Below are 12,422 nucleotides of genomic sequence, written 5' to 3' on the forward strand. Positions count from 1 at the left end.
CTCTTTAGCTTTGATTATGGATATATGGATATTGTTTTAGTGTACAATAAATTAGAAATTAGTTTTTGATAGCCCAGGGCTAGTAGATGGCTAGTGACATCTGTTCCTAACTTGCCTGACAGACAAGATCAGACAGAGGAACTGTGATCAATCCTGCTCTTCAAAAATAAATATTGTCTTTGGCTAGTAAAGAAATGACTTTTGGGCTAGTTATGCGAGCTAGGAGTATATTACAGCTTGCCAGAATAGCAAGCTGTAAAACTGCACGCTGTAATTGCAACCTGTGTTTTCATTGCATGAAAAATCTGTCTCAAAATCTGTCGCTTTTTCAAAAATGTCAATCTCAGGTGCAGTGATCCTGTTTTGATCAGTAAGCAAAGAATTTTATATTTCCAAAATATCTAGGGATTAAAATAGAAATCACTGTTTGAGACCACAGTTCCTGTTTTCCTTATGATCCCCTTCCTGCTTATCATGTTTATGTTGCAATCAAACACAGTCTGCAGTCTGACTTTACTGGCACCTGCAGTTTATAAATAACCCTGCTATTTCTGGCAGTGTTTTAAGTCTTATTAAATGGACCTCCAATAGAATACTTTACATCTTATTTAGCCAAAGGGAAAATGCAGCCTACAAAAAGTCTTTTTAACAAATTAAATTGTAACTGTTATAAATAATAAATTAAAGGCCAGTTCATATGTTGTGCTTCTGCTGTGCACCACATGATGCCTGAAGAAAAATTCTCAATGTGGTGCAGCAGAGCAAATCCCACAAGGTCTCGACTCTGGTACAGCAGTAATTCAAATGTATGTCATGCTTATGCTGTGCCAAACTAAATGTATAAATTTTGGAAATGTTACTTTGTGGGAATTGCTATCTAATTGGATGACAATTCAGGCTACACCACTTGCTAAACAGTAAAGGCACATTGCCAATCTAAATGCTGGTGGAATTCGATCCTCTGTGACAGTATCATGTTGTAAATCATGTTGAATATGACCAAGGATGAAATTAAAGGTGGCTTTTGATATGAGGATTGTTTTCTTGAATTTCTCATCAGTGTATGTGTTAGCATACTTCTTCGAACTAACCCTTGTTACAGGGAAGCTGCCGACATGCATATGATTGACCAGGAGTGTTTTTGTCAAAAGAAATAAGAAGAGCAGCAATATAGCAAACTTCCAATAATAACATTGGTCTCACATACAAAAGGAGAAGGGTTTTCTGCTGAATTTCTTTCCTTCTTCTCTCTGAATTTTTTAAGAGCTTTGTGAGTAGCAATTTATGCTGTCAAGTTTACAGTGCATTGTCATTTTTACCGACTACTGTATTGACTACTGTACGAACCCAATAATTAAGTTTGACTCTCGATCTGGCACAATGTCTGAATTGAAGTTGCGCTTTTGCCATGCTTCTATCAAACCCAATATTGATTAAGTTCAGTGCGGCAGCAGCCCAATGTATGAACTGGGCCTTAGTCTTTAACCTTTGGCCATTCTGAATTATTAAGATGCATAGTAAAGAATTGATGTTATTATTCTTTTCAGTTAAGACTGAACCAAGCACAGCTGCTGATCCTCCGATGGATAAAACCACTGTGTTCTACATTGCAGTTGGAGTAGCCTGTGGCATCATTCTCATCATGGCCCTTGCTGTGGCTGCAATCCATGTCCATTCCATGCCAAGTCCAAATAAAGAAGGGTTAGTAGGGTTGTTAGAAGGGTTGTCTTGCTTCGACCCCTTTTACAGAGTACATTGCTCAGATCATCAGGCGTCAAATTACAACAGCCTCTCAACAGTCAGGCACAAATTTTTTACCTCCTCCTCCCCTTCCCCCAGATTTCCAAAACTGCTTGAGTTCCCCCCCCCTTAGGATTTCCAGGTTCAAAGAACTCCCCCCCCCCCCGCACACACACACACATACCCTTCTGGATTATGTAACTTGTTTAAATGTGTTGCGTGCGGCAGCAGAGGGGGCAAAGAATGAGGTGAACTTCCTTCTGTTCCCAGTCATTCACTCCACTCTTGAGGATGTGAAATTTAAACAAAAACTCTATACACACCTTCATTTAATATGAACTAAAACATTATTTTTGGTTAATGCCACCATTTTTTTTCCTCTATGCCTACAGTGAAACTGATGGTGGAGGTGGACAAGCTAGTCAGTTAAAAACACCCCTCATTGCTGCAGACACAGATGTACAGCCATTACAAGTACAAGTAGCTGTCAGGCCAGGTATTAAGACCTATGCAACCCTTAATTAACAGTTAATGAATGAGGCTGAGTATCTTATGAAGAATTATGGAAATCGAGCCGAGATCTCCATAATTCTTCATATGATACGAAAGCGGAATTCAATAACTGTTTTATTATTCATTCAAAATAATTCCTAGTTTAAAAACATAGCTGAAACATGCTTACCTCCATCGATCCATCGATGTTCAGTTCATCTTCGATAGTGTACGTTTAGGTTTGTCCAGCTCCACAAATATTCTCCAAATAGCAGATGTCGCCCTTCGAGTTGTCTTCTTGCTGTTCTTGCCATGTTTTTAGCTATTTTTTCGCCTAGTTCTTACTCTTGAAACAAGTGAAATGTCCGCCTTTTTTTCAAGTTCACAACCAAAACAACTCAACTTCGTCCCCAGGTCTTCTCGGTTTGCATTAACCTGCAAAAACGCTGCATTTTTGACGTCATTTCCTCGTTAAAGTCAAAATTCTTCCAAATTTGGTCATCAGTAACTGGTTATGGTGAATTAAACGTGTGCTTTTAGCCAATCAGAATCGGGGAAATATTTTGAATGAATAATAATGTCTTTTAAAACTGGGTGTTTGTGTCAACATTTCTTCACAAGAAGTATACTGTGTGAAATAAAACATTTCTTTTCTCACTAGGCTTTAGGAATTCCAGAGGATTAAGATGCTTTTTGTCTCATCAGTTTGTTTACTTTTTGTTCTCCTACACTAGATGGAAATGATTGTCCTCACAACATTTATTCAAATCAAAGTTCTCTGACAGCCAATGTGCAGCCTGGTCATACTGTGCCACTGGTAATGGGAAATCATACTGTCATAAATGGTGATATATCTCACGTGAGACCAAGGCTGCCTGGTGGGTTCCCGGTAAACCGAGACAGTGCCATGACTCTCACTCCCAGTGACGGCTATTACAGTGGAGGGGGACTGCAGTCAACGCAAAAGGGAAAATATGGAAACAGGGATATGAAGACTGAATTGCAGGATATAACGGTGGAAATGGATAGAATTACGTTAGGTGAATTACTGGAGGAAGGTAAGCTGACCTTACAAGGTGCAGTGGGTATCTATACAATGTACATTTTTTACACCATCATTACAACCGCTTTTAAAAAGTCAAATTTTCATTATCATGGAAAAACTCGTCATCGAAAGCTTGTTTGTTTAATGTGGCTAAATATCATTTAGGCAAAGCTAAACTCGAGCGAGTTGGCCAGCAGTCTTCTCCCACTTCAGTATGTGACCTACGGGGCGGCCCGCAGGGAATTGCAGGGCTCCTTGTGTGCCCTTTTGCTAGTGTTGCTTTGCATTTGTAGCTTTGCTTGCTGATCGTAGCGGATCATTTTTAGCCTTCTTGCGAATCATTGCGGATTCTTGCTCCCTCTCCTCCCTCCCTGCCTGGTGGTTTGGTAAGTATTTTCTCAGGTTAGTATTCTCTTAGGTAAGTATCTCCACTGAATTTATTCAGTGTGACGGTGCCGGTTAGTGGCTGCTCTTGGGGTGGTTCCCGCTTCCAGGGTTGCCATGGATACCTCCTCTCTGCTTATTGCATTTGGCCCCCCACTAACCTTTAAGGCACCAGCTCCCAAGCTCATCATTAGCGATGAGTTTAATTCATCGTCAAGGAAAAGGTATTCATATTTTCGCATTTACGCGAGTAAATATTATTTGTGTAAAAATCTTGGATGCTTGTATAATGGCACCAGCATAACAGCTTCATTCAAGGCAGGTAAAAGGAATGGCACATATGGCACAATATTTTTATGACTTGCTATACTCAGAAAACCTCATCTTTTTGTTACAGGAACGTTTGCCCGTATTTTTAGTGGTGTTTTAACTGGACCTGGAGAAAAACAGCAACACAGTGTGTTAGTAAAGACAGTTTCTGGAATGGCTACAGAGGATCAAGTGAATCTCTTGCTGATTGAGAGTTCCATGTTAAAGGACTTAACTCATAGAAACCTTCTACCTGTAATGGCTGTGTGTTTGGAGGATGAAAAACAGCCATTAGTGATGTTTCCGTTCATGAACAGAGGAAATTTAAAATTGTTTATGAAAAAGTCCAGATCACCAGAGGGAGGTTCCAAGGTAGGTGTGGTGTAGTAGTAACGAGAAGTGTAACCTTAGCTACCCTGTACCTTCCCCCTCCCTGCTGGGATTCAGAATATAGCGGGTAGACCTTATACTGTCGGTTGCATCTAAACGTGTACACGTGAGGAAAAAACATGTTCTAATTGGGTGTGAAAGTGACATGTTTTGGCGCCAAACGTTCGAAGTTTGGAGTAGGCGGCTGTTGTCGACTTGATTTGTTTTTGCTCAACAAAATCAGTCCTTGTAAGATTTTAGACGTTAAGAATAATTTTTGTAGTCAAGTGTGCTGTTTCTGAGCGAGAAATGTGACTGAAAGTTGTGAAAAATGAAAGTTGAGGGTAACGCGCTGATCAAAAACAAATAAATAACTTACCTTTGGCGTGACAGTTTGTTTGGCGACAAAACACGTCATGTCTGGCACCCTATTACAACATGTTTTTTTTCTGTCGTGTCCACGCTTAGATGCAACTGACGGTAGGTACGTTGCCATCGGACAGCTGAAACTTGTAAATAATTTTATTCAAATATTTTCATCTAGGAAGGTTAACATCTGCATGGCAATTTACAACTGTGGTATAAAATATCTACCAAAAACTATAGTTGTTATTAAATCTTGACTTGTATTACCCGCTCACGCAGGTGAAAGTTGCTAAAAAGACCTCTGGCTGCTCAATGGCCGAACAAACCATACAAATTGATTGCGCGCAACTTTAAATGTCAAAATACGTTAAACATTCCTTCACGTATTCGATATTATTTCAACTGTGCTCGTATCATTATAACGCAGAATCCGACGCTCCTTTTAGCTAGTCTCCTCCTCAAGTACAAAGTTACAAAAAGGGTGATCATATGTCACAATTGCACAGCTCTCTCAGTTAATTTTTTGCCTTTTTTGTGTTTTGTTTAGTCGTTGACGACTGCAGATCTTGTGCATGTTGGAATACAAATTGCTAAAGGACTCCAGTATCTAGCAAGGCGAAGAATTGTCCACAAAGATGTAGCGGCAAGAAACTGTGTGTAAGTCAGTATACTGAAACAAACCGTTATCAAAAATCTAAATCTTTAAGCTACAACAGGCTAAGCAGAAGATTCATATAGTCGTCTTAGAAGACATAAATGGGCAAAAGAAGGGCGTGAAATACTCTGGCTCCCTTTACTCCCCTCGGTTTGTTTGTTTGTTTGTTTGAACTGCCGTCCTCTTAACTCAGTCGGAAGAGCACCGGACTACCGAGCAGAGGGACGTGGTTCAACCCCCCCCCCCCCCCGGATCAGGAACCAAGATCATGCTGGCTGTGATTCACGATCTTGTCTTAGTTCAGGTGATCGCGTAGTTAGGTTCAAGTGGGGTATTTCACGTAACATCTTTGGTGCGAAAGAAAAGACCATCATACGTTTTAAGCTTAGCGAATTAACTGATTCATTAGAGTGGCCTCGTGTCCCGTGGAAATGCTTCAATAAAAATGTTTCTCTCTTCTTCTTGTAGTATTGACGATGATTTTAACGTGAAAGTAACTGACTGTGCCTTATCAAGAGACTTATTTCCACAAGATTACTGTTGCCTTGGAGACAATGAAAATAGACCTGTCAAGTGGATGGCTGTGGAGAGCTTGGAACACGGCAGATATACAGTGGCGAGTGATGCGGTAAGTTCATCAAGAGAGACACTTAAACTTTAAAATGTTTTGTACTGGGGTAAAACACAGAGTTTTAAGGGGTTACCGGTCGTTTCGATAGAAGTTTAAATAGTTCCACTCACTTGGCTTAAAGGACGAAGAATATCCACCCCAAATGTTTTTTCTTGTTCGCACGCAAACTATACTTAAAGTGAACGAAATTTTTGTGCAATTTCATAAACGACTTATATCGAAGCTACTTTGTATCGAAATGACCGGTTTCCTTTCTGAAAAGAAGAAGGAGGAGCTATAAGGAGAAAGGGAACAAGGCGTGTCACAAAGGCATTCATGGACAAGTTGAGGCTTTCATTAATGAACGTTTTTTAAACACAGTTTTGAAGATACTCTTCTCTGCCGGGCCGGTTGTACCAAGCAAACTCAGTGCGCTCCTGGCTTAAACCTTTTTGTTCTTGAAACAACATTCTCTTACTGGTGATCACTCTCCCTTCAGCATGGTAAGAAACAAATGGATGGTCACACTAAGTGCAAAACTGACCCTGCCTGTGATTTAAACTATTTTATAAACAACAGTCCTTTTAAGGACTACTCTCCCGTCAACATTGTATGAAACACATAGACGGGATCACACTAAGTACAAAAGAAACCGATTCTTTGAGATTGGAACACAATGCGCAAAATATACAACAGTCCTTATAGGGACTACATGTAGTTTTTCCCATTGCCCAGACAGTGTCAATTATTCAAAGAAAAACCGATTTGCCTGGCCCTGAATCATTTTCTCTATTAACTCTGTTTCTTTTCTTTCTTGTGTTCCATTCTAACTGGTCAGTGGTCGTATGGTGTTCTTTTGTGGGAACTTATGACCTTAGGACAGCAGCCCTATAGTAACATTGACGCCTTTGAAATGCTGAATTTCCTTAAACAAGGACACAGAATATCACAACCGGTAAACTGCCCAGACGAACTCTTCAAAGTCATCGCTTGCTGTTGGGCACTATCACAGGATGAGCGACCAAGCTTTGGGCAGCTCATTGTATGTTTGACGGACTTCTTGAACGCTCTCAGCAATTTTATTTGAGTGGGAAAAGGTGGACAAGATAGTAGACAAAAATCGAACTGTGGTTTCTCTGTAAACCATTACCAATACTTCGACATGTTACTTCACCTTTGTGGGTTGGATGATGTTTATCTCCCTGCATACACGATTTAACCGTATCGTGTAACTTATTGCATTGTGAAGATACCGTAGTTCTTAACCCTTTAAGCCCCAGTATCAACATGCAAGTTCTCCAAACTGATCTCTATACATTTCCTTAAAGAATGAGTTGAGAGAATTTGATAATAGGTCAAGGCATTTTCTCTTGTGTGATCATTTTATTAATGCTCATAACTTATCTCTTGACATTGTATGGATATTTTTTGGAGAAATTTGATCTTGGTCACTATTGGGACTTGAAGGGTTAACAGAGTCAACGGACACCCTTCACAGCAACCACCATCAAGTCTCGGTTTAGTTTCCAAAAGGTTCTTCGAGATGCTAAGGAGTGAAGACTCATGGGAAAAATTCGGGACTTTAGGAAGTCTTAAGAACAAACTCAGAGCCTTTTCTGTCCAAAAAGCACAGTTCTCCTAGCAGATTAAGAATATTTACCACTGCAGTTCATTTGAGCTCAAAGCCCGCCGCCCTTATGAGCAAGCGAGAGCGCATTGTATGTAGAAATTAGATTATTAATATATTAGGTTTGTCATCCAGAGAAATCGTCTGGCAATGAATCAAGCAAGATAGAAAGCTGTCTGTTGTGTGCGGAATACCGGCATTTAACAAACAGTTAATTTGGTTTACCGAGAATTCTCATTGAATCGCATTGAGATTCGAGGGACACAAAATTAATTGTTTCCCGAGGGACCAGTGATTTGTTATCTAGCTGGAAATTTTGAAGTTGGAAATTTATTAAATCTCGCTGTCGTCGGTCAACATTCGCGGGTAACAGTGCACTGTTAACCCGCCCTCCCCCCTCCCCCCCTGACGTGATACATACAATGCTATGTTGCCCTCTCAGAGATTTTGGGGGGAAACACTTTCATTGTAAGATGTCATGTAACCTCGAAGTAACCAATAAGACCGCGCGCTGTTGGCCAAAAATTTCCAGCTATATAAAAATTTGACTTATTCCATTCTATTAAAGCAGACTCTCAGTTTTTGTGTCTAGTGCGAAGCACAGACACTATGAGAAAACGCTAAAATCCTCTGGTAAGTGCTTCAAATATGACAAATTATTACGTCATACGAATAAAGTTTCACTGAGGTTTCTCCTACGTGACTAATTACATGAGGCATTCTTTACTGGGTACCAGGAGGGCAATATCATCGATAATCACTCGTAATTTCTTCGTGACCCGAAATAAACAACCAATGACAATCGGAACCAATCGAATGTGTATTAGTAGAGACGACAATTGCGCCAACACCATGTGCTTTCCACGACAACTCCCGACAACTGCTAGAAACCTCTCTACGACGATTTGCTTTCGTTGCTTTCTTCGACGTGATACGAGTTGTCCTATCAGTAAGTTACCTTTTAGTTTCCTTCTTTGTGATGAATTTCTTATGACGTATTTTCTCAGTATGCCACAGCTTTCGAAATATGTGTCAATCCGGCCGAATGAAAGGTTTCGAAAGGTGCTTCAAAGTTGAAGATCAAGGTACTTGGCGCCGACAGAATCTCTATGCTGCAATTTTGGGACCGCCTGCGAAGAGGATACAAATTAAGCTTTATGAGCCACAGTTGGGGAAAGAAAAGCCCGTTATGGGAAATATTGAGCCCCTTTTGAGGATAACAAAGCCCGCGGAGGGATTAAATAAGCCTTGTCAGGGAAATGTAAACGGCAGAAAATCTTTCGCCGCTGAAGGATTTAATGTGAAAATACCTTTCATTAGCCAAACATATACGAAAGCTGTGGCGATTTCCTTCCGACAAAGTCATACTAGAACTCGTAATCTTGTTAAATATCACCCAAGGGTCGTTTTTACTGAATCTTTCCATGCGATGGTTAGCACTGATGAGGAGGTGTGCTGGCCGTGTGAGAGAGAATTTGATAGACAGTGCAAAGTACAGGAAAAACGTCAGAGAGACCGAGAGCCGTCAAGATTACCGATAAAAAAGATTGTGAGCTCCATGAAAAAGAGAAAAGCTAGACGCAAGCTGAAGCGCATTTTCAGGACATTTACTCCTAAATCTTCAAGTTTGTTCAAGTTTAGCGACTGACTTTTTACTTAATGGTATGTAACATACGTACACAGATGCGACTGCTTTTTTACCGACTATGCAAATCTTAAAAGATGGGCAGCAAACAAGTTGTTTCAAAATAGTAAACAAGTAAGTATGCATTGTTTAGTTAAGCACAAAACAGTGAAATCATGTAGCTGTACCAAAAGATATTGTGCATCGAAAATGAAGCTTTTGATGTCCGGTGATATCGAGTTAAATCCAGGCCCTGAGCAAAATGTCTGTGATCAAACTGCATTGTCAGTAGGTTCCACCTTATTGTTAAACTATCGATTAGGTCAGCTGGGATTGAGACCTCTTGATAACTTTTTGTATTTCTCATTTAAAACTAGTTGCCTTGAAATAAAGTTGTGTTCAATTCATTTCATCGTTACCACTGTGATGTTAAAAATAACAAATTCATAATAGTTAGCACTACTTCCAGAAAAATGTCTGCAATAATTTCAACCACACCCCAAAGCAGACCAACCTCTACTCCTCCTTACTTTTCTAAATCACCTTCAAAACGTTTGTTAGTTCTAGCGATATTTCTTTGCTAGACTGTTGGAGCTTCAGATTATACCTCAGCCTCCACTCCTGTACTCTATGGCGGATAAATCCTAATTGCATTCACGAAGTCTAACGCAATCCTATATAACCATTATCATATACACATTACTCAATTACCCAGCACTAGACACATGTACGCATTGCGGACCTATTTTTTATTAAAGTTAATATAATTTAGTTGTACGTATTTCTCTTCATTGATCATTGTAGCAGAAGTTTCGCAGCTGACGATTTTAAGTGAAGAGTATATTTGCTAACATGCACATTGTGGCGGCCAAGTTCACTATCGTCATGTACTTTAAGAAAATACCTCACAGAAGGCTCTTTAGAAAGGGGAAGGTTTTGCAAAGACTTTTTTTCCGCTTCGTTAAGGTTAATTGCAACATTGAATATAAAGAAAGAGAACAAGGAAGGAACGAAATAACAAACTTCAAAATTCTGCCCCCCTGGTATACGCAGAAACAGTTTTGTTTCAATTCAACGATCTCCGTGGTGATACAAAACAATTATCTGGTGCGTTTTTTTGTGATATCCGTCTCTCTCTGTTTGAGCGGAGCTGTTAATGGGCTTTGATAATGTTGAATAAAGCTCAAATGAACTGCAAGATGGAAGAGCATGGTCTAACAACAAATGTTAAGGGATTAAACACTTACTTCTATTGGAAAGAAACAGGCATTCCTTTTGGGGAATGACTCGATCCGGTTTGTGTTTTTTTAGCTGAAATTGGTTTGTACTTATTCTCTCTGGCCCGTGTATAACTCTAATAAGATTGTGTTTTTCCTTCCCTTATCGTTTCTGTTCCTGATTTCCTCGATCAGTTTCCATTCCTTCTATGCTCTCGCCCTTGCTTAAGCTGTTTGATACATCACTGACGGCCTTCAGTTTTGGGATTTTTTGAATATTCAAACTGAATTTGACAGATTTGATGAATGCCAAAAGCGGCGTGGTCTAATGTCGATTTTCAGAAAAAATTAGCCTCTATAAAATTACTCGCCCACGTTATTACTTTATTTTCATAAACTTCTGATTGACATTTCGAGAGGTGGTTCCGCTCGCTAAGATGTGAAAAGCAATTAATATTGAAGTGGCGGTGAAGTGGACCAGATTGTCAAAATTGGAAAATTCGCCGGAAATGTGCTTATAGAAATCCACCAGAGACCGACTGTTTCAAATTCTTTTGTTGTATGACTGAGGTAGCGCAATCTCTGCTCATGAACAAATGAGAAGGCTTGGATTCGGATAAGAAAAGACAACTCTTGCTGATCAATAAAAATTTAAGTTTTCAACCGACATATAACACCAATGATTGCCCGGCAATATAAGTGCTCAGGGAAGGGCTTTGTGTGACTGAGCTTTTTCACTAAAAAGAATCCAAAACGTATAGTAAAGTAAACATTATCACAAAAAGGTATGGCTCCCTCCGGGACTGTTCTTTTGATTTGAATGGTCTTGCACTACGATTCACGAGTCGGACCTCCCTTGTACATTACGTATTGTAAGCACTGATGCTACTTATTTGTACGGGATTTTACTTTGAGACTTGAGCCTGCGGACTCAACAGTTTCAATTACCTTGCCGGTACAAGTCTTCTACTGATCTAGCCTCACAAAACCCAACATTTCACCCAAAGCGAGGGGTTTGTTGATCAACGTTGGATTAGGGGAGGGGTAGGCGGGCAATTAACATTGGCTCTAGAATCTACTCAAAGGAGATTGCGACTAATAAGGCTCCATACACTAATCGTAAAGCACTATAACACCAAAGAGAAAGTATAGCAATTTCAACCGCGATGTTTCCTACTTCATCCTGTTCAGTTCACTCGCTTTACTCGTGGAGTCGCTTGGCGATAGCCAAGGTCAGTCTTGGTAGGATCCTTGTTACTCACCTTAAGCTCCCCGCCCACGAGCTTGCAAACAATCACGTTATCAGTTAGAATTGTGTCAAGAGCGGAGAGACAGTACTAAATTGAAAAATCAATATTACAAAAAAGTCGCTAAAATGAATTTTGTCCCACGTAATGGGTGTAATGACAAACCTCTAAATGCACTCCTATGCACTTTTCACACTAAAAGCATCATGACAGATAGATTAAATGTTTTGTTTTGGTTTATTTGTTTGAATTTTGTTTTTGCAATGTTCACCCTTAAAATAATCAATTGAAACTTTTTGAACGCTTTTCTTGTATTTTAAGTGATCTATGAATCGGTGAAAAAGATTAAACACGCTGTAGTAATAAAAGCCGGTAAGGAATTCATATTGAGAAGATTGATTCACACACAAAAAAAAACAACAACAAATTGGGTTTTCATTTTCAAGAATAAATTATCGCAGCGCGGTCTGTCAAACAAGGAAACAATGCATATGCCTAAAATAAAGAACAGATTAATCTCCACGTTATTAACGCGAAACTAGTTCCGGAAGTGGAATATCGCTCATGGCAACGTAGTTTTTCAAGCTTAATTATGCTGAAACCTTTTAGCTGTTTAGAAAAAAGACCATCGGGCAAATAACTGTTGATTTAAATCTAAGTAAATAGTAAGATAAAGCTCTGAAAAACATGCATTTTGTCCGACTTTTTCTTAAATCTTCTGGGAAGTTCCGCATAAC

The 12,422-nt window shown here is 39.6% G+C and overlaps 1 protein-coding gene across 2 annotated transcripts in view; it reads left to right on the plus strand.

Moving 5' to 3' along the window:
- Window positions 1–7,260, plus strand: part of LOC140950214 (tyrosine-protein kinase RYK-like) — an 11,330-nt gene extending 4,070 nt beyond the window's left edge. For both annotated transcript variants that reach the window (XM_073399416.1, XM_073399417.1), the window contains 7 exons: window positions 1,548–1,701; window positions 2,133–2,236; window positions 2,967–3,290; window positions 4,059–4,342; window positions 5,253–5,362; window positions 5,829–5,988; window positions 6,809–7,260. In XM_073399416.1, coding sequence (XP_073255517.1) covers window positions 1,548–1,701; window positions 2,133–2,236; window positions 2,967–3,290; window positions 4,059–4,342; window positions 5,253–5,362; window positions 5,829–5,988; window positions 6,809–7,057 — 1,385 coding nt within the window. In that variant the 3' untranslated portion in view covers window positions 7,058–7,260. The remainder of the gene's footprint in view (window positions 1–1,547; window positions 1,702–2,132; window positions 2,237–2,966; window positions 3,291–4,058; window positions 4,343–5,252; window positions 5,363–5,828; window positions 5,989–6,808) is intronic.
- The last annotated feature ends 5,162 nt before the right edge of the window (window positions 7,261–12,422 follow it).

Source organism: Porites lutea, chromosome 10 (genome assembly GCF_958299795.1).
Source record: "Porites lutea chromosome 10, jaPorLute2.1, whole genome shotgun sequence".
Taxonomy (NCBI): domain Eukaryota; kingdom Metazoa; phylum Cnidaria; class Anthozoa; order Scleractinia; family Poritidae; genus Porites; species Porites lutea.